General features: G+C 36.9%; 2 protein-coding genes across 8 annotated transcripts in view; one reads left to right on the plus strand and one right to left on the minus strand.

Annotated features, from left to right (window-relative positions):
* The window catches only part of LOC146873170 (zwei Ig domain protein zig-8), a 78,821-nt gene extending 59,943 nt beyond the window's left edge, over positions 1-18,878 (plus strand). For 3 of the 7 annotated variants that reach the window (XM_085655095.1, XM_085655093.1, XM_085655094.1), the window contains exon 10: positions 1,068-1,209. In XM_085655095.1, coding sequence (XP_085511221.1) covers positions 1,068-1,127 — 60 coding nt within the window. In that variant the 3' untranslated portion in view covers positions 1,128-1,209. Of the gene's footprint in view, positions 1-1,067; positions 1,213-18,804 lie in introns of those variants that run through there. The other 4 variants (XM_085655100.1, XM_085655092.1, XM_085655098.1 and 1 more) reach the window with 4 other exon arrangements.
* Positions 506-19,678, minus strand: part of LOC118439767 (lachesin) — a 129,679-nt gene continuing 110,506 nt past the window's right edge. Inside the window, exons 4-8 of the mRNA XM_035861831.2 lie at positions 7,971-8,181; positions 5,455-5,514; positions 4,459-4,609; positions 4,010-4,170; positions 506-1,205 (exon numbers count right to left, since the gene is read on the minus strand). Coding sequence (XP_035717724.1) covers positions 1,096-1,205; positions 4,010-4,170; positions 4,459-4,609; positions 5,455-5,514; positions 7,971-8,181 — 693 coding nt within the window. The 3' untranslated portion in view covers positions 506-1,095. The remainder of the gene's footprint in view (positions 1,206-4,009; positions 4,171-4,458; positions 4,610-5,454; positions 5,515-7,970; positions 8,182-19,678) is intronic.

The raw sequence follows: 19,678 nt of genomic DNA on the forward strand, positions 1-19,678 counted from the left end.
GATAAATCACGATCGTAGGCCATTCTTAACGAGAGATATGTAAAATATCAGAGATGACAGGAATCGTATCGTATTAGAATTGTAAAGGAAAAGATTTAACAGAATCGTATTCCGAAGAGTATTATAAAATTCGACTGATATCATTGAACAGAACGGTAATAGTTGTATGTCATAAATGATAAAAATATTTTATTGAAGAAGAAGAAAAGAAAAAAATAAAAGAAAGAAAAGAAAAAATAAAAGAAAGAAAGAAAAAAAAGGAAAATCGTCGGGCATGGTTTTTTTTTTTTTTTTTTTATTTTTTTTAACTAGATTCGCAAAAAGCGATGCGCGTTACGATAATGTAATCGATCGATATATAAGTTATATACAATGCTAGTTCGAACTTAACGTTACGGAACGAATTCTTCTTCTTTTCGCGGACAATTTATGTATAATTTATATATATATATATATATATATATATATATAATATGTATATTTATATATAAACGCCTTAGTCTGTACATCGAGGTTACGTCGAACCATAACAACATCCAAACATCCGCTTTTATATATACAATTGTAACTTATTCCACTATCTATATTCCTTTTATTTAAATAGGTACTTTGATTATAATGATCGATCGTCGACGATGATTAGCTTAGAAACGCTTGATTCCTAAAGAATCTTTCCTCGGGAGTTTCCTTTCGAATTTTGGGATTGATTCGATGATAAGGGCTAGTAGAGGAAGAGTAGGGAATCGTCGATGTATTCCGGTTACAGTACACATACCGATAGATACGATCTCGTTTTGAGAATTAGGTCGCGAGCTTCGATATTCGTTTATTAGCTTCGTCCTAGTCTAACACCGGTTTGTAACTTTTGATTGTAAAGCATGAATCTTTGCGTGTCCGCACATCACTCTGTGTCTCTTTTCCTTATCGTGCACATTGAAATCGTCTTTCAAAGTTTCAACGCGATTTATTCGTTTGATTTTTTAATCGATATTGATTTAACTCATATTTTCTCATACTTTTCCCTTTTAGGACGATTATTAATTAATAATTCTAAATCTTTCGTTTAGCCTCGACGTTTCACACAACAAGGACCGCTCACCTTAACAGATTCGAGATCAGAACAGTAGTACCAGTGAGAAGGATGATCGGTACGGTACAGAAGATGCCGCAACTGCCACCGTGTTGCATAGCTGCTGGATGTTCGCCTGAAACATTGAAATATACATGATTTTTTCTTTTTTTCGTTTCTCTCGTTGTTAAATAATCGATCAAAAAGTATATATATATATATATTTGATCTTTTTCATAAACGTAAGAAGAAATTCTTTTCATTTACCGATTTAACATTTCAATTTTACAAACATTTAGATAAAATTTATCGAGAAACCAATTCGATAAAATAAAATCGTTGAATCTAGATATATACATATAAAAACGATATGTGAAGATATAGAAAAGAAATTTTACAGATGGATAGAGAGAAAGAAAAAGAAAGAGAGAGAGAGAGAGAGAGAGAGAAAGAGAGAGCGAGATAGAGAGAGACATGTATAATCGTAAACATAATCTATAAATGTGATAAGCGTTAATCGATTCTTATTGTTGGGAAGTATACAACGAAAAGCATAGAAATTCATGGAAACGAAGGAAAAGCCGTTGTCGAGGTTAATGACGAAAGTTAATTTCGCATAACTTCATCGCTTAACCTATCCGGCCGGTGTCTCGTTATCGAAAAATGGTGACAAGCAAAAGCTCCGAACGGAAGCGAGTCGCGTCCTCGATAATCGCGTTAATAGCACGCGGTGAACGGCCGAGCCGTAGCCTCTCGAATAAACCAAAGTTTATCGTGAAATAATCGAAATTTGCGGTCAATTTCGCGGAGTAATCAGCTGTGTTTGAAATAACGTCGATGACCAATACGGCTCGACCACCGATCGGCCGGTAGATCGGTCGGTTGGTTGGTCAGTCGGTTGGTTGGTCGGTCGTACGGTCGGTCGGACGGTTTAGCCGGACGGTGTTACCTGTGAATTAATTATGCAGACGAACTGCCGCGCATTAACTTCCATCCAGGCATGCAATACACACGCGGAATTCCACTGGGCGAGGATATCGCGTATTAGCTTACGTGATCTTTCGCGTTCATAGAAAATAGATCTAATGAGAAGGCATTACTTTGTAATTAGAGGAAGTATTGCTTTATTCTGTGGAAAGTAATAACATCCCGGAATATTGTAAAATTTATCGGGATAAGTTATTCTCGAATGCGAGTAAAGCAATAAGAAAATTAGAATTAAATATTAAATCAACGATCTAATATAATTTCAAATCTGTTTTTATTTTGCATTAGACGAAACGGATTATGAATGATAGAAAAATATTTTACATGAGAGATTAATGTACGCATATGATTAGAATCGAGAATATGTATCATTGCTCGATCGCAAAACACCTTTCCCTTTCTTACCGATGTAGGTCTTGCTGGTGTAACATCAGCGTGTGTTCTTGGCAAACGAGCCGTGTCCGATCGACAGGCCGGAATGTCGAACTTGCCGAACAAGATATTGCGCGTGTTATCGTGAGAGAACGTTTCTCAGCTGACGAGAGTTCGAAGCCGTATAACTTGGCGCGGCCCCAATATACGGACCCAATATATGGCCACGTCAAACGTAATGACGAAGGAAATTTCTATCCTTGATGAATGAACGGTCAGTTTTCCTTTTGAATTGTTATATTTCGTGGCACGTTAGCAAGTTGTACGACGCATTGAAGTTCCATCCCATCCGAAGAGGATCCACGCCCATATCGACCATTGTTATATAGAAAGATAGAGAAAGATAGAGAGAGAGAGAGAGAGAGAGAGAGAGAGAGAGACGCGGGGGAAGAGAATGAGAATTTGTTGAATAATTGTCAAGTGCAATGAGAAACTCGATCCTTCGTCTTTAAAATCGTCCTAAATGGAAAATCATCAAAGTTCCGTTGGTAGGAAGTAACTAAGCACTCTCGTGAGTTTGTTTCTTCCTCTTTTCTCCTTTGACTGTTTTTCCGAGAATCCTATTTTGTAGCGACGTAGCTTAATGATCATAGTTTATCTCATCTCGTACGAGAGACTTAGTGATTTTCCATCGTTCCCTTTCGCATGATAATCCGGAACTCGGCTTAATTAAACGTTGAAATTTCGCTGTGGCAAATTCCACCCTCGAATTAGGATATTTCGTTCGAAATTGGAAGTTGGAACGAACGAGGAGAACGAAATAAACTTGGAAAAGTTGTCGAAAAACTTTCTGTGCCTCGTCGTTTTACGAATCATTATCTCTCCCGTTCTCTTTCTTTCTCTCTCTCTCTCTCTCTCTCTCTCTCTCTCTCTCTCTTTCTCTTTCTCTCACTCTCTTTCTCTTGGAAATGATGCCTAGAACGGCGAGAATAGTAAAACGTGCGGAAATGAATTCCCTTTGCCGAGGTATTCGCTGTTTTTTTCTAAATCTATCGAACCATAATGATGGCATAATTACGGTTGTGCCGTGTACCCTGTTGCATTTCTCTTTTATCGAACACATTTGGTGCATTAATTTGAACGGAAAAAATATTTACAATTTCTACCTACTGGATTTGAAAGAAAGTTTAATAGGAAAAAGCAATAAAATGAAAAAATACGAAGGGAAGAAGAGAGACTATTGAAGGCCATAATAACAATGTAGATTTCTCATTGAATTACGTTTTTTATCCTTTCTTTCCACTATTTTACATTTAACGTCTTTATTCAAAGGGACGTTATCAGATCAGTAATATGTGGAAATGAAATATATATATATATATTCGTCGTTTGTGCGCGGGAGAACGTAATCAAATGAAACGAATAAGTTCTTTTTCTCTCTTTCTTCTATTTTCATTCTCCATTTCTAAATACAATTTTTAGACGTATAAGTATGTACGTATTCAAGGTTGATTTTTCTTTTATATGTATATAATGAAAAGATAGAATAATATGTGCTATGAAAGAAAGGTGAGAGCTTACCGTTGAGGACATGTACCATCACGCTTGCCGGATTTGCATTGCTAGGAATGCACGTGTAATTTCCACTGTCGCTCAATCTGGCCTGTGTTACGAGAAGTCTGCTCGTTGTGCCGCTTTCAGTTTTCTCGGTCTCCAAGGATACCCCGCCCCTGTGGTGAACGCTGAATTAACAAAGATACTTTGATACTTTTCATGAGCTCCCGTTATTGGTCTCTTTGAATTAATCCTTACTTTTTTCTCTCTCTCTCTCTCTTTCTCTCTCTCTCTCTCTTTTTTTTACTCTCTTATTCTTTCGTACGTTACTTTTTAGCTAGCAAGATGATATTTTTCAGCTAGGAAACAAACAAGTGAATGAATCTACTCTCCTAAAATGCATTATTATGTATAATATGAAATATGTAATGTTCTCGCGTATCTCAAAGTTACAACTTATTTTAACAAATTCGTACCTGGGGCTGTCGAAATCCACTACAGCTCCACCGTGATGCCACGAAACGCTGCTCGGAGGTGTACTTTGCACATTAACAGTGCACATGAGGCTTATCGTGCTACCCTTCTTCACGTAGACATCCTCCTGTCCCTGAATCTTTGCTTGAGCAGCTGCAATACATAGTCAGAGATTGTTCCCATTAAAATATTCCATTCGTGTATTCACGCTAGAGGACTGATTAACGGATTAGCCAAGGATAGAATCTTAAATTTCTCGGCGTTATTTCATACTTCTTTTGCACTTACTGCACTTATGCTTTTAAGCTCTTTTCTTCTGTTTCTCTTTTTCTTTTTTTTTTCTTTTCCTATTATATGCTTTTTAGTTTTTCAATGGAAACATTTCAGCAAACGTAGACGGATATCATTTCACGTTTAAACCATTGCATTGCAAGCTCTTTTAATGTAATTATTTGCAAATACTAACGAGGATTAATTAGTTTGAACGAATGCGTATGATCATCGGCTTAAAATTTTATTATTTTTTAAAATTATTTATTTATTGATTTATTTTTTCTTTTTTCACAAATAATCATCCTTCCTCAAAATTTTATTTTTCTCTTACCGTATTTCTCAGGAAAGCTCTTTTACATGAATTTGTAAAAAAATGGATAAAGCGAAATGCGTGTTGATTCATACGTACATATATGCAAAAGCGGATTTATTTACATGTATGTACTAAACAACCAGCAGCTATACACAAAGAAACATATAGATAAACAAATAAATAGATAGATAAATAAATAGATAGATAGATAGATATGTAAATAAATATATATATATATATATATATATATATATATATATAGATAGATAGATAGATAGATAGATAGATAGATAAAGAGAAAAAGAGAATGGTACACATAGATAGACACGAAGAGAAAAGAGACGACGACAACTAGAGCTATGAGAGAGATCGACAGCCTGGAAAAGGAATCCTGTTCTTGCGTGATTCTAACCTGAGTTGAATGTCCGTCGGATGGAGTTCGGTGCGGTGGTGGCAGGGACAGGGGCACTTTCTGGAATGGGAGGACAGAAAAGATAGCGAGTTAATCGATTTCGTCGAACTCTGGGAGGTCGGATACTACCATAGCATAAGCAAGTAAGCAAGCAAGCAAGCAACTAAGCAAGTGAACAACTCGGAATCTACGTTCGCGAAACGAGCGAAACGAAAATAAAATCGTGTTCTATAGAGCGAAAAGGGAGGGGGCAGGAGGAGAAGGAGGAGGATGAGGAGGAGGAGGAGGTGATACGATTCAAAGAACGAACGTTATTTCCGACGGGGTTGATCGCATTGTAAAGAGTTGAGCAATAAAATTGGTCTTCTACGATCGAAAGTTCGGCCAATCAAGTTACGGGCTAACCGAACGTAGTAACGCATCGTGAATCGAGGTAATTGGTTACGCTTAATTAAAGTTACCTATAGGTTTTCGAACGTGTTCGTACGTTATACGTATATACTTACGTACATATGTATACACGCATAGATCTTCAAATCAAATCGCATTGGAATCGCTCGTTTCGAATTGCTCGCATATAACAGCATTGATTGTTCGCGAGGTCATAAATCGAAGGGAATTCCTTGAACAATCTCGACAAAATTCGGAGATAAAAGGATCGAATTATTATCGAATCGATAGTCGCGTGAAGGATCGAACAATGGACGTTTCACATTGGCGTTTTCATTCCCGATCATCGAATCGCGAATTGTCGAAAAGCGAATGAAACTGTCTATGGGTGTCTCATTTTAAATAATATCGGTCAATATGTTTGATTCTATTGGTTTTATAAACAAAGATTTCAAATAAAAATTTGTTACGTTTCGTGAACGATATATAATCTTTATAACAGCTATTTTATAGGCAGCGCTGTCATCAAGTCATAACAATGATTTTCTTTTTTTTTTTTTTATGGAAAACGATATTTTAAATCTAATAAAAGTTATGGAGAATATTAATACAAATTCAAAGAGTATCTACGGTATACCTTTTCATTGATATTTCATCGAGTTAAGGTGCTTTGAAGTTTAATAGACTGTATAATTGCAACAATGCGATTAATTTTCTTGCAAACATCTGATAACCAGTGAATTTATCAGTCAATTTTATTTATTTATTTCTTTTCATTCATACATTTTTGAAATTGTAATAATTTGAAGTGCGGTTAAGAGTTATATAAAAAACATTATTGAAATTATAATTTTTTAAACTTCAAGATATCGTAACTCAATGAAAGATCAATGAAAGATCAATGAACTAATACACTTAGATATCGTTGGCAGATATCATTTTCTTAGATACTCATTGGATTCGTTATTGATATAGCTTAGAATTTTTGTTAGGAATATAAAATATTGATTATCGTTAACAAAAATAGTTATGGCTATAATAAAGCGTCATCTATGAAATAAACTGTAATAAATATTATATTATCTTCTAGAAACTTAATTTGAAATATTTGCTTATAAAATAAATAGGATAGGAAATATTTAGGTATATAGTTTAAAATGAGATACCCGGTATATATGTAAATGTATATACATTATATATACGCGTGCATTCATGTTAACGTGAAAAAAGAGAAAAATAAAAAAGAGAAACTAAAAAGGAAAGGGAGAAAAAAAAATATCGGAAACATATACGAGCAGGTTAATCAAGCTTTACATCGGGCACAAAAAATATTGAATCTTCTTTGATGCGAATATATGTATGTACATACATACGTATAGAAACGCGTGGCGAGGACAGTAGCGTAGGAGGGAGAGAGAAGGAGGCGTGAGTACGCGTCAATTTTCATGACACAAATGATAAGCGCTTACAAAGCGATATACGTCATCTCTTTATATTGCAAACCTACGGGATCGTATACGATATGTTCTTTTTTTGTTTTCTTTCTTTCTTTCTTTCTTTCTTTCTTTCTTTCTTTCTTTCTTTCTTTCTAATCCTATTCTTTTCTTTTCCTTTCTTCTTTTTTTTGTTTTTTTTTCTTTTTTTTATAGCAACGAGCTATCGTAATCCAACATAATTGTTTCACTGACTTTATACGTACGTATATATTATTTCGTTGCAAAAGTAACAACATGACGTTAAAGGTTTTACATTTAACTGGTTACTAATATCGTGGCAATGAACGTGGTTAGTGAGCGTATTCTGCTTGCGAACGAGCCATAAATCATTATATTATTTTTACGCGACGAAAAATAGCGCGATAATTCTCAAAGGTGCCGCACGAAAAAAGGCGTTGATGTTTTATTTTTAGAGCCCCGCAGTCATGAAAGGGATTGCGGTTTTGTTGTTTACTCTATGCCATCTTTTCTCCTTCCATCTTGTCTTTTTTTCTCCACACCTTTTCTTTCTTTTTTATTTTGGTCTCTCTCTCTCTCTCTCTCTCTTTCACTTTTATCTTCCATTCTTCCTTCTCTCTCTCCCTCTCTTTTTTTTTTTACACATAGAAACATCACGAGTTTAGATTTTACCTTCGACTCTCAACGTGAAGGCTAAGTTCATTTTAGGCTCGGTGTTGACTTGGCACTCGTAAATTCCGGCATCGCGAGGCTGCACGTATTCAATCTTCAACGTCCACTCGTCCGAAGATTCAGGATGTTTGGCGGAAAATCTCCCATCTCCTGTGTACGTGTGAATCGACGATGTCAAGATATGCAAATCCTTTTTCCGTATCCAAGAGACCTAAAACAAAAAGAGAAAAGAGATCTTTTTGTAATTGTACGATGATAACAATAAAATTTATTCTTCATTAAGAGTTCCGTACTCTCATTGTCTTTCTTGTCTAAAAAACTTATATCCGGTGTTCTTTAAATAATACCAGGGCGTACATAGAAGAACAGAAACTTCGTCCTTTAGTTATGGTATTCAGTCTTCCTTGCATTAATATTCAAACTGCGAACTCTTGAAAACTTAACAACGTTTCATATAATAGCTATTGCACTTTCGAGATCTTGAACACGGCCTTAAGAATCGTATATTACGGTCGAAGTACCAGTTAACCGTAAAATGCCTTGTACGAACGATCAAAGTCTGGGACTATGCATCGTAAAAAGCATTGAAGCGTACAGAATATCGTCGCGTCTATGGTTAGCTCGATATGTGTGCAGGAAAGAAGCAATTGCAAGCATTTTAAGCCGTTCACGATCTCGCCAAACGGCTCTTTCCTCTCTTCTTTCTTTCTTTCTTTCTTTCTTGTTTTTTTCTTTTCTTTTTCACGAAAATTTTCAAAGCTACGAAAATCGCTTCTTCTTCTTCTTCTTTCGTTCAATGAACCTCGTTAACTGTTAAAATTCTATGTTAATTCTAAAAAAAAATAAAAAAGAAAAACAATAACGTAAAGATTAAATATTACATATTACAAAAATTAAATATTACAATTTTGAATTTCCAAGGATAACATCTCGACGTTCAACTAGGATCATTGATATTTAAAGACACTAATACATATTGTTATCTCAATTTTCAATATAATACGTTATCAAGCATGACGTATTACGTAGGTATGCGTCATAATGTATCAGATTATAAATGAATCATAGGATCGCGATTGTTATCAATGCGACTAAGCAAATCCGCAAATACAGGGATTTCATATTGACAAGCCACTATTACATCGATGTTATCTATAGGACCGGTTTGCATTGTAATGATTATTGCCATGCGAAAATTAAAAGAAAAAAAGATATATATATATATATATATATATATATATATATAGAGAGAGAGAGAGAGAGAGAGAGAGAGAAAGAGAGATCGAATCTCGATCTTTCTCCCTCTAAAGAGATCGTTATTTCCAAGCAATGAAATTTTATTGTCCCAACGCGTGAAATTAAATCGATCACGTTTTTCATCTTCCTTTCTTTCTTTTCTTTTCATGCTTCATTGATCGGAATCGTTTTGTTACTATGTTTTATTATCGTTGAACGCATTAAAACAACGTACGAGGAAACGATTAACGAGAAAATTAGAAAAAATGATCGTAAACAATGTCGCGCAAATTGTTGAGGAATTTTCATGGAAATTTATTGACAAGATAAAGGGATCAAAAATGTGACAAAGTTTCTTTTTTTTTTTTTTTTTTTTTTTTTTCTTCCTAGAGATCGAGTTAGCGACATCAGACGCAGAATAAAGGAGAAAAGGGTTTAAGAGATAGTGGTGTTGGAACGTGAGAGGGATCGGGGCTGTGACGGGACGTTAAGGATTGTCCTCGAGCCACGCTAACAATTATAGAAGTACGTGCTCGCACGTTGCACATCTGTAGGTAGAACTATCCCCATGGATATCTTTCAGGCTTCTGCCTCTCTACCATTTCCTACCTCAGCTTTGGGAGAGAGGGAAGGAGAGAGGGGGGGATCGTTAAACGTATGTTCGCAGAGAAGAAGATATTCTCACCCTCTCATTAATTATTCCCCATAGCACCCTACCGAACTTGGGGCGACCATCCTCTAGAATGACGTACGCTTTCCGTGTGAGAGGAAGACGTTCAAGTGGCGAGCACCTCAAAATTTCGACGCCGGTCCTTTGATATCTCTCTCTCTCTTTCTTTCTGCCTGTCTCTTTCTCTCTCTCTCTCTCTCTCTCCCTTTCTTTCTTTCTGTACTTCCTCGCAATTTAATCCCTTCTACCCTTTGGTCAAGTGCCTCTTTCAACGATAATGTTGTCGTACAAAAGGGTTTACTGAAGACTTCACTTTTTTTTCTCCGATTTATTTTTAAATATGGCCTCGAGATTTTGAGCACGAAAAGAAATGTTCTTATAGAAAAAATTAAAGGAAAATGGAAGGTATGGGATAATTTTTAAACGTACGCTTATCATTGATTATACATTCAGATAATAAGAAATATTATATAATCATGAAATGAAATGGTTATGTGAAAAATGGTCAAATGGTATATTATCATATAATTATGCCGGGGCGTTTCTTTTTGATACTTGAATTTCTTTTTTCTTTTTCTCTCGAAGGAAACGAGAAACATTTTATTAGCTGTTAGACGGGGCATGCAAACAAGGTGCTACAAAGTAAAAGTTAACGATCGACGAGAGATACGATGGGAGAGAAGAGGGTGGCAAAGGGTAAGTGGAGGATGAGAAGAGTATAGAGTGGATTTGACTCGTGTCCAAGTCTTGCAGGCGTAAAAGAAAGAAGCGTGAATGTCTTGAAGAAGAGAGAAAGGAAAGAAAAGGAAAGAACGTTGGAGTGGCGCGTTTATCGATATTACGTTGGTCTGGGTAACTACGACAAAGAAAAGAAAGGGTGAAGAGAAAGAGGTGTCGCAAGGAAGTGCGGAAAGTAGGTGGTAAAAAGAGAAAGAAAGAGAGAGAGAGAAAGAGAGAGAGAGAGAGAGAGAGAGAGAGAAGGGAGGTTACGTCAATGGAACGGGGGACTAATTAGTATCGGACCTCTGTACGTTTCTCGCTGGAACCTTGGAGCGGCCCTCACGAAGTAGCGAATGGGGCCGCCGGAAAAGAAAAAGAAGGGATGAAAAGGGAGGGTATGGAAAGGGTAGAGAAGGCAGAGGAGAAGGTTCTCGGCTGCAGACAGGAACCGAAGGTGTTGCTAGGGGTGTCTTGGGAGTAGTTCCCGTTAATGAGCCTCCGGTAACGACGCTTTTTTCCTTCGTGCTCATATATCCTGCCGAAAGGGGCCTGCCTCTTCCTAACGAAGGAAGGAGCTTTCTTCTCCTTCTTTTACTTTTACTACTACTTCTTCTTATTCTCTGTCTTTTTTTTCCTTTTCTCTATTTCTTTTTCTTTCCTTTCTCTCTTTCTCTCTTATTTTACTCACTCTATGACTACCCTTTTATTTGCACCACTTCGAGGCTTGATTTTCGTTAAAATCTTTCGTTAAAATTTTCTATCTTAACTCACGGGATATTTAGAATGCTATTTCGATTTTTTATCAATTGTTGATTCAAATTATTACGATACATATATATATATATATATATGTTTCTCTCTCTCTCTCTCTCTCTCTCTCTCTGTATATATATATAGAGTAACATAACTTACTCTTACCCTATTGAACACGTTCAATTATTATCGATGTAATTACAAATGGTTTGTGCCAATCGGATGGATTAACTATCGTGCGAATTGAATGCACTGCACGTTGAAACCGCATTTGTAACTTAATATTCATAACATCCGGCTATAATTCATTTACGGAAATCAGGTGGATTGAATATGAACGGCCTGTCTATCTAAACCTCTATGTTATTTCGTTTATATTAGCGAATCTTCCTAGGATGTATTTTCGATTACGTTGCATTTTGAGTGTAAACTTTGGGATGCATTGTTTCGGTTTAGCGTTTTAAGCATCGTTAGGTAAACATACATCGATTATCGATCGATATGTGTGTAGGAAAATTGACGATTCAAAGATCAACGATTCAAAGAAAATGGAAATTTTTTATAATGGAAAAAAAAACAAATAATATAAACAGTTTTATAAAGAAATTGTATATGAGATATTCAATTGTCACATAGAAAGTTTTCATGTATGATTTTGATAATTGACGACTCACATTTTGATTAATGACATAACTCGACTGAATTAATTCGCGGAAACATGATAAGGAATGATTCGAATTTTTTCACATTTTGAAGATTATATATATATATATATATATATATATATATGATGTATAACATTTGATACTTTTATTTATTCGTATATTTAAATATCAATATTAAAACGATACGTAAATATTCAAATTGAAAAATAATTGTAATCGTGGCGATTGGTTGAAATCGATTTACATCATATTGACAGCGATATAATCGATATATCGTTGTTTCCAAACAAAGTGACGCTCGGAACAAGTGGGTTCGTTGAAGGAACGTGAGAAAATTAATCATACAGAATTATTCTCTCTAACTATCGAATATTATGTCATCGACATCGAGTCGAGTGAAGGAGGTAAAATCGTTGAGAATATTTACGAGAGACGCAACATCAAATCTGATATTTTGCGTCGCAAGTGAAAAGCTGTGATAGAATGAAAGCTCGATCGAAAAGTGGGAAGTGTAAGATAGAGAGAAAGAGAGAGAAAGAGAGAGAAAGAGAGAGAGAGAGAGAAAGAGAGAGAGAGAGAGAGAGACATGTTCCGAAAAGCTCGCGCCGTTATAACGTCGACGAAAAAAGAAATTAGGTTAACCGGACTAGCTGCGAGAGTAGATTAGATTCACGGGAGTTAATTTGATTTTCGACGTAAATTACCGAACAGTTTTCGATGCTACAAATTGCACTGCGCTTGGGAATACCGGCGTGCCGCTTTCGAAAGCACGGATTCTCTCCTCGTTATAATGAAAACGACGAAAGTGTGAATCGTGGTATGAGAACCTCTGAGAAAATGTATTTTGCGTTTAAAAACGTCTCTCTAAGTAATATTTTTATATGAAAATTGTAACGACATAACAAATTGTAAACTCGATAAGTGTAATTTAATATCGTTCTCTCTCATAAATTCGTAACAAAATTTATATAAATACGTGAAACTTTTTAAACGCACGTGTGTCGTATAAGTACTCTGATGAGAACTTCAGTTATGCAGTGTATAAAAATACAATTAATGAAAAAAAAACCTCGACTGACCACGTACCGTGATCGCTTTGGGCAACTAAGCTCGCTCGTTCGTTCGACGAGAGATCGTTATCCGAATATTTGCTTTATTATAGGTGCAATTAAAAGAAGGATTTTCTCGTGTATTCGAAATGTCACCGTTTCCGATCGTCGAGTGGATCGATCGATCGGATCGACGAGCATCGTACAGACGAACATTTTGCTTTTTCAAAGCGATTATATATATATCTCGTATGAAAACGCGATAATTCCACTCGAAAGTAATAAATCTCTATAGACACTTTGTGTAGGTATACGATTCGAGATACCATCCCAATAATTCATACATGAGCTTAAATAGGATTGGTGGGATATTTTAGGAAGCTCTCTTGATATAAACTATTTAATGGTACTAGTAAAATATATGATAAAGTAGAAAGAATATTTAAACTTTGAGAGAAGATAAATGAACATTTGAATTGTTAAGAACATTTGTAACGTGTTTGAACGATGAAAAGGATGAGTCAAATTCATTCAGTCAGAGTAACCAAGCACGTCGATAATACTACAGAATGCGTTGCAGCAGGATATCCGTTATACATACATCGAGTGCCATAATTATTTCGCGTAAAAGTAATGTGTTGAGAATAAAGAGAGACCGAGAGAAATGGAGAAGAAAAAGATGAGCAGGAGCTGTCGATTATTAATTTTTATCGATTTTGAAACGAGCATTCAGCAGAAATTCAAGAGAGAAAAATGAAAAGAAAAGAGAAAGAGAGAGAGAGAGAGAGAGAAAGAGAGAGAGAGAGACAAACAAAGAGACAAAGACAGAGACAGACAGAACGCGTTATTTCAGTCTGGAGAACTTAGCTCGGTCAAAAGTACGAGCTCGGGCCACCAAGGTGACCGCCGTGCGACCACGAAGGAAGCAACAAAGGATACGGCAGAATCGTTACTCTTCGTCCGGAATGAGAAATAGTCTCATTTTGGTCGGCCCAAAGTTGCACGCAAGAGGAGAACTCTCTCCTTGGCTCGACTCGCCTTTTGCCTCCTCCAACAGACGCATCGATTTTACGCGACAGTTTAAGCTGCTTGCTCCCGTTGTCTTGCGACGATGTATTCGACCATCGTATTTAATTATTAAATGTATTTAATTAAGCGTTTGCCGTTTACCTTTGAGAATCTTTAAATGAAAATAATTTTTCATCTATTCTCTTTCTCTCTCTCTCTTTCTTTCTCTCTCTCTCTCTCTCTCTCTCTCTCTCTCTCTCTCTCTCTCTCTTTCTTTCTCTCTTTTTCTCTCTATTTTGAGTAAAAAAGATTAATTCTAATAAAGTACAAACGTTGTTCGTTCTCTCGACATTTTGTGTTGACCCGTAAAAAGATTGCTAGAAGCAGATAGATCCTAGAAGGGAACGACCGAATTACTTCTCAAAGCAGTCGCGTACAAAGATACGAAGTAGTAGAAGATACGAGGACGTTACTCTTCATCCGGAATGAGAAATCGTCCTGCTTAGGTCATTGTAAGTCTCTACGCCGACTACGGAGGTGGAACAATTTACGTAAGCTCGAGTATGGCCAAGTAAGCGGACGCGAGTACGTTCGTTCGTTCGTTCATTCATTCATTCGTTCGTTCCTTCGTTCGTTCCTTCGTTCGTTCCTTCGTTTATTCTCTTGCCCGTAGACCGTAAGAACGACGTTTGGAAAAGTCGTAAATTTCCCTGCCGGAAAGTCGCGTTGAAACTCGCGCACGCTGTGAGACACGAGAGTAATTTGAAAGACAGGAGGGTTGACGCTTACGTAAGCTTCGACCGCCTGGATCGAAGGGATGCTCGTACATTCTCCTCTTTCTTCTCCACCTCTCTCCTTCTCCTTTTATTCCTCTTACTCCTCCCACTACTCTTTCGTTTCTTCTATCCCCTTCTTTTTTCTCGTCTTTTTCACTAGCGGCTTTCCGCTTTCACCAACACTCATGCGATTCGATGCCACCTCCGGCATGGTTTACGCCTTTTCATCGGAGTTGCTTCTTCCGCGAAAGGAAAAGTTAAATTTGCATTCGAACCACCACCACCGGGTAAGCGAGAGAGAGAGAGAGAGAGAGAGAGAGAAGCTTCACAACGATATTTTCTTTCTATCTCGACACGCCCTCGTTTCAGCTTTTTCGCTGGCTTGAACGTCTCTTCGTTCCTCTCAACGCTATTTTCACCCTTCGACTGGAGGATCCCTTTCGAGAAGAAAGTCCTCGAAACGAGCCGCCTTCCCCGCAGGAAGGATTTCCGATTCAGATTTATTCTCGATGCACGCGCGATATAAATTTATAACGGCATTGCCGACCGTCGAATCAAAATTCACCCTTCGTCGATTCCCTCAATGGCCCTGCGGCGACCTTTGCCCACTCTTTGTCTCTCTCTCTCTCTCTTTCTCTCTCTCTCTATATATATATATATATTCCTATCCTAACTTGTCCACGTTTTACGACAACTTTCTCGATACGTAGATATCTATATTTATATACATGTTTACCTCGTCGTTACTGTAACTTCCAATTTCTTTCATGACGTTAAATCTTATCGATGTATATACATTATGTATTGTAGATATATATGTATATATATATATATATATATATGTAATAGATAAATATACATATCTATATTTGTCTACTACTTGGATTTCAAACAAACTTCGTTTTTTCAAAAAGCGGGAATGCATGAGAGCGAGTAAGATACTTAGGTGAGTCTAATAAAGTAATTAACGAGTACTCGATTCGAATGGATTAAAGTCGTAGTCTGCGACAGAAAACGTGTATTTATAGAGACCGAGAGTAATCTCATTAATCGTGAATTAAACGCAGTACTATAATGGAAAACACAGATATGTCTACTATACATTCATTTATATATATATATATATATATATATATATATTTGAATAAATATATATATATATATATTTATATAAGTATATATGTACTTATAGAACCGCTATCCGTATGTATATATGTATATATATATATATAGTATGAATTTGTAGGCATACACGGACGGAAATATATCGAATCGACGACTAAATCGAATTGCTTCGAATGCGTTTCGCTCGATGCCGATAACTCGTTACATATTTTTCGAGAACGACCGCATGCGTGCTGATTGTATTCAGGGAAAATATGCGAGCGTGAGAGGATTTATTGATATAATAACGACGCTCACGGCGATCTTGGACGAGCGTCGAGTTTCATGCGATCTATTCAACGACAGTATGTAATAAAATTGATGGTAACGTTGTTTGGAAACATACACGGTTTTGCGATAATCCGTCTACGGAGTTTTGGCAAATTTTTAAAGCAAAGAGAAAAAAACCTTTGACAACGATAGGGGCGAGTGAAATTGCAATAAACCATATAGGATAAAAAGAAATTTAAATGCAGATGTAGGAATAAGCTAATGATACTCGTTAAGGTGACACTATAGCTCATACCTCGCGCTTCGTCGTAAATTATAGAGGTATATATACTGGAAGGTAGCAAGGTTAGCAATGGTCGAGTAGCAGGCAAACAAAGTATCCCCTTATCCGTGGATAGCTCCGAGGGTCGAGCTAGCTTTTGCTACGTTGCGTTAGTCGAGGTTAGTATAGTAGTGGTGGTACCATCGTGACGTTGCTTCTACTACTACTACTACTACTACTACTGTTGCTGCTACCGGTCCTAGCTACTAGTAGTCGTAGTCAGGGTAGAAAGGTCGAGTGTTGTACGATATGATACTCGACAAACGGCTCCTTCGACCAAGTGAGTACCCGGCAAAGTACGGCGGTGCTTCTAGGAGCACCCCCTAAAAATAAACATCCCTCGGCAAACGTGCCGCCTGTGTCCATCTCTGATCTCCGAGTTTCAGGTTGTGCTTCCTCGACGCATTGAGCATCCCTTTTCTCTTCGTACATACGTTACGCCACGACGACTCCGAATAGTGCTTTTTGAAATTGCGTTTTTAAAACTCAAATTCTCCTTTCTCTACTATCCTCTTTTCTGTTCTTTCTCTACGATAGTATCCCGTGTTTTTTCACGCGACAAATTTCATGCTCTCTTGTTAAAGTAACGTAAAAATTGTTGCCTTTTCAGATCTGTTTTTTTTTGTTTCTGTTTTTTGTTTATTTTATTTTTTTTTTTCTTTTTTTTTCTTTTTTTTTTCTTTTTTTTTTTTTTTTTTTTTTAACCGTATATAATATCGACAACGAACAGGTATGCGAAACGAAAAGTAGATTTTATATGAATTTTTGGAAATGTTCGGTATCATTGATTTTACGTATAAGCGATTTTGTAAATGTCGATGTACGCACCAACGTATGTTCCGTGGATACATATTTTATTTTTTGAATGTCGGACGATACCAATGAAAAAATAAAATTCAGAGAGGAAAATGATCGTATAATTGTATTATAGTTCATATTTGGTTTGATGTTATCGAATGAACAATAGATTTCTTTTTAGTTGAAATACAGTCGTAAAATAATAATCATGCGCAGTTATTGAAGCAAATTAATAAAACTATGAATATTAATCGGCCTAGCCCGTATCCAGCTTTAAACAGAAATGTGATTGACGAAATCAATGAATTCATAGATTCGTGAACGACGAGAGCTTCGATAATTCATCATTTGGAGACCATTATAATGGCACCGTTGTACTATGTTTCGAGCATCGAACGATACGAGTATATCGTTCAATATATAGAATAGGGAGATGCAAGTTGAATGTGGAAATTACAAAAGCTAGAATAATGGTGTATAGTTAAAATATAGCAATGAAAAATAAGATATAAAAGGGAAAAGTAAAGGAGGATTAAAGATATACTCGTACGAATGTACAATATATTCGTATTCGTATAACGAGCGAAGATTTATGCGAAGGATTGTTTTCAAGATAAAAAGCATGTTTCTTTTTAAAATGTTTCCAATATTTCACGGATTAATGAGGATATCGGAATTATTTTTAGGATGGTCGAGTAGTACTATAGAGAAAGTAGTACGTCCGAACGGAAACGAATCACAATTTCTACGTTCGTCTATCCCGGTATCGTATCCTTCTTGAAATACACGTCGAAATACACGGCGAAGGTTGTGAGATATAAACTCGATTCCGTTATCGTAATCCTCGATCGAGAAACACAAAAGACACCGTCATTTCCAATTAAACTTGGACTTTAACGGCATATCCGTTTCAATCGTACTCTGCCGGTCGAAAGAACAAACGATCGTATCGTACAATAAATTTAATGGGTAACTGTGCACATGATACTGATTGTACGTGCTGCTGTTTAATTAAATAGATCGAGAGAATGAAAGAGCGAGCGAGAGAGAGAGACAGAGAGACAGATAGAGAGAGAGAGAGAGAGAGAGAGAGAGAGAGAGAGAGAGAGAGAGAGGAACGGAGATATATAAACGGGTAGAGAAGGAAGGGAAGGACGAGTGGAAAACGATTTTCAGGGTTTTCACATTATTAGAATCGCACGAATCGATTTGACGAGAAAGCGAGAAACTCTCTTCAGCGTTGACCTTCTTTTCCTCTCGAATTGTCGATCGATTTTGCTTCTCTCCTTCTCTTCCCTTCCTCCGCCTCCCGTCCTTCTTTTACGTTGCTCTGTCTTTTTCATTTGTTACTTGCGGCTCGGTGATTTTTAAAAGAAAGTCCCCGCAATAATTATTACCGTGGGCAATTTTCGGCCTGCATTCAGAAAAATCGTTTCTTTCAGATTCGTTTCTAGTGCTCGAACGTTCCGGACGCTCGATGGTTTGCAAAGAGCTCCGGTAAAAGCGTAGGACGAGGAGGATAAGAGCACAAGGAGAAGCAAGAGGAGGAGGAGGAGGAAGAGGAAGAGAAGGAGGAAGAAGAGGAGGAGGAGGAGGAGGAGGAGGAGGAAGAGAAGGAAGAGAAAGCGATGGAAAAAGAGAGGAATGGTTCGAGAGTGCCTAAGGAATATAATGAGGGAAGCTTGACGGATTTTACGTCATCTATATTCGGCTCGTCATTACCGTCGTTCCTTTCTTCCTTCTGTATTCCGTTTTTTATTGCTCCTTTTGCCAATAAGAATCGAAAAAGACGATTGCTGATTCTCTCCGCCTGAGGGAGGAGGTATCGGAACGACCATTCCAAGAAGTCGTAGTCAATGACGGGCAGCTTCGATCGAGGAACATAATCGTTTTCTTTCCATTTTAGAATAAAAGTTTCTTCTTTCGATCGATTTTATGCGATTTTGAGGAATATCGGAATGTCTCTTGTTCTTTCTCCCCCTCTTTTTCCATTATTATTTAATGTACTGTACACATCGGTCACAAACTTGTTGCACGTTTTGTCGAACGTTGAATTATACTACTATGACTCGATGAATAGTTTTTGCCTTTTCCTTTCTTGAGGATTTAAAAAGCTACTATTAATCGTGGACGTTCGGTTCACCTTGTAAAAGAGTGTGTAAAGGGAAGAAGGAATTGTAAAAAAAAAAAAATTGGTGATGAACAAAGGAAGAGAGAGAGAGAGAGAGGGGGGGAGGGAGAGAGAGGGATTGAAGACGAGAATGGACGTGTAACGATCTCACTTTCCGCGAAAAGTAACGCTTTTATATGTTTGTA

Source organism: Vespa mandarinia, chromosome 2, assembly GCF_050613455.1.
Source record: "Vespa mandarinia isolate Hongniang chromosome 2, ASM5061345v1, whole genome shotgun sequence".
In the NCBI taxonomy this organism is placed as follows: Eukaryota; Metazoa; Arthropoda; class Insecta; order Hymenoptera; family Vespidae; genus Vespa; species Vespa mandarinia.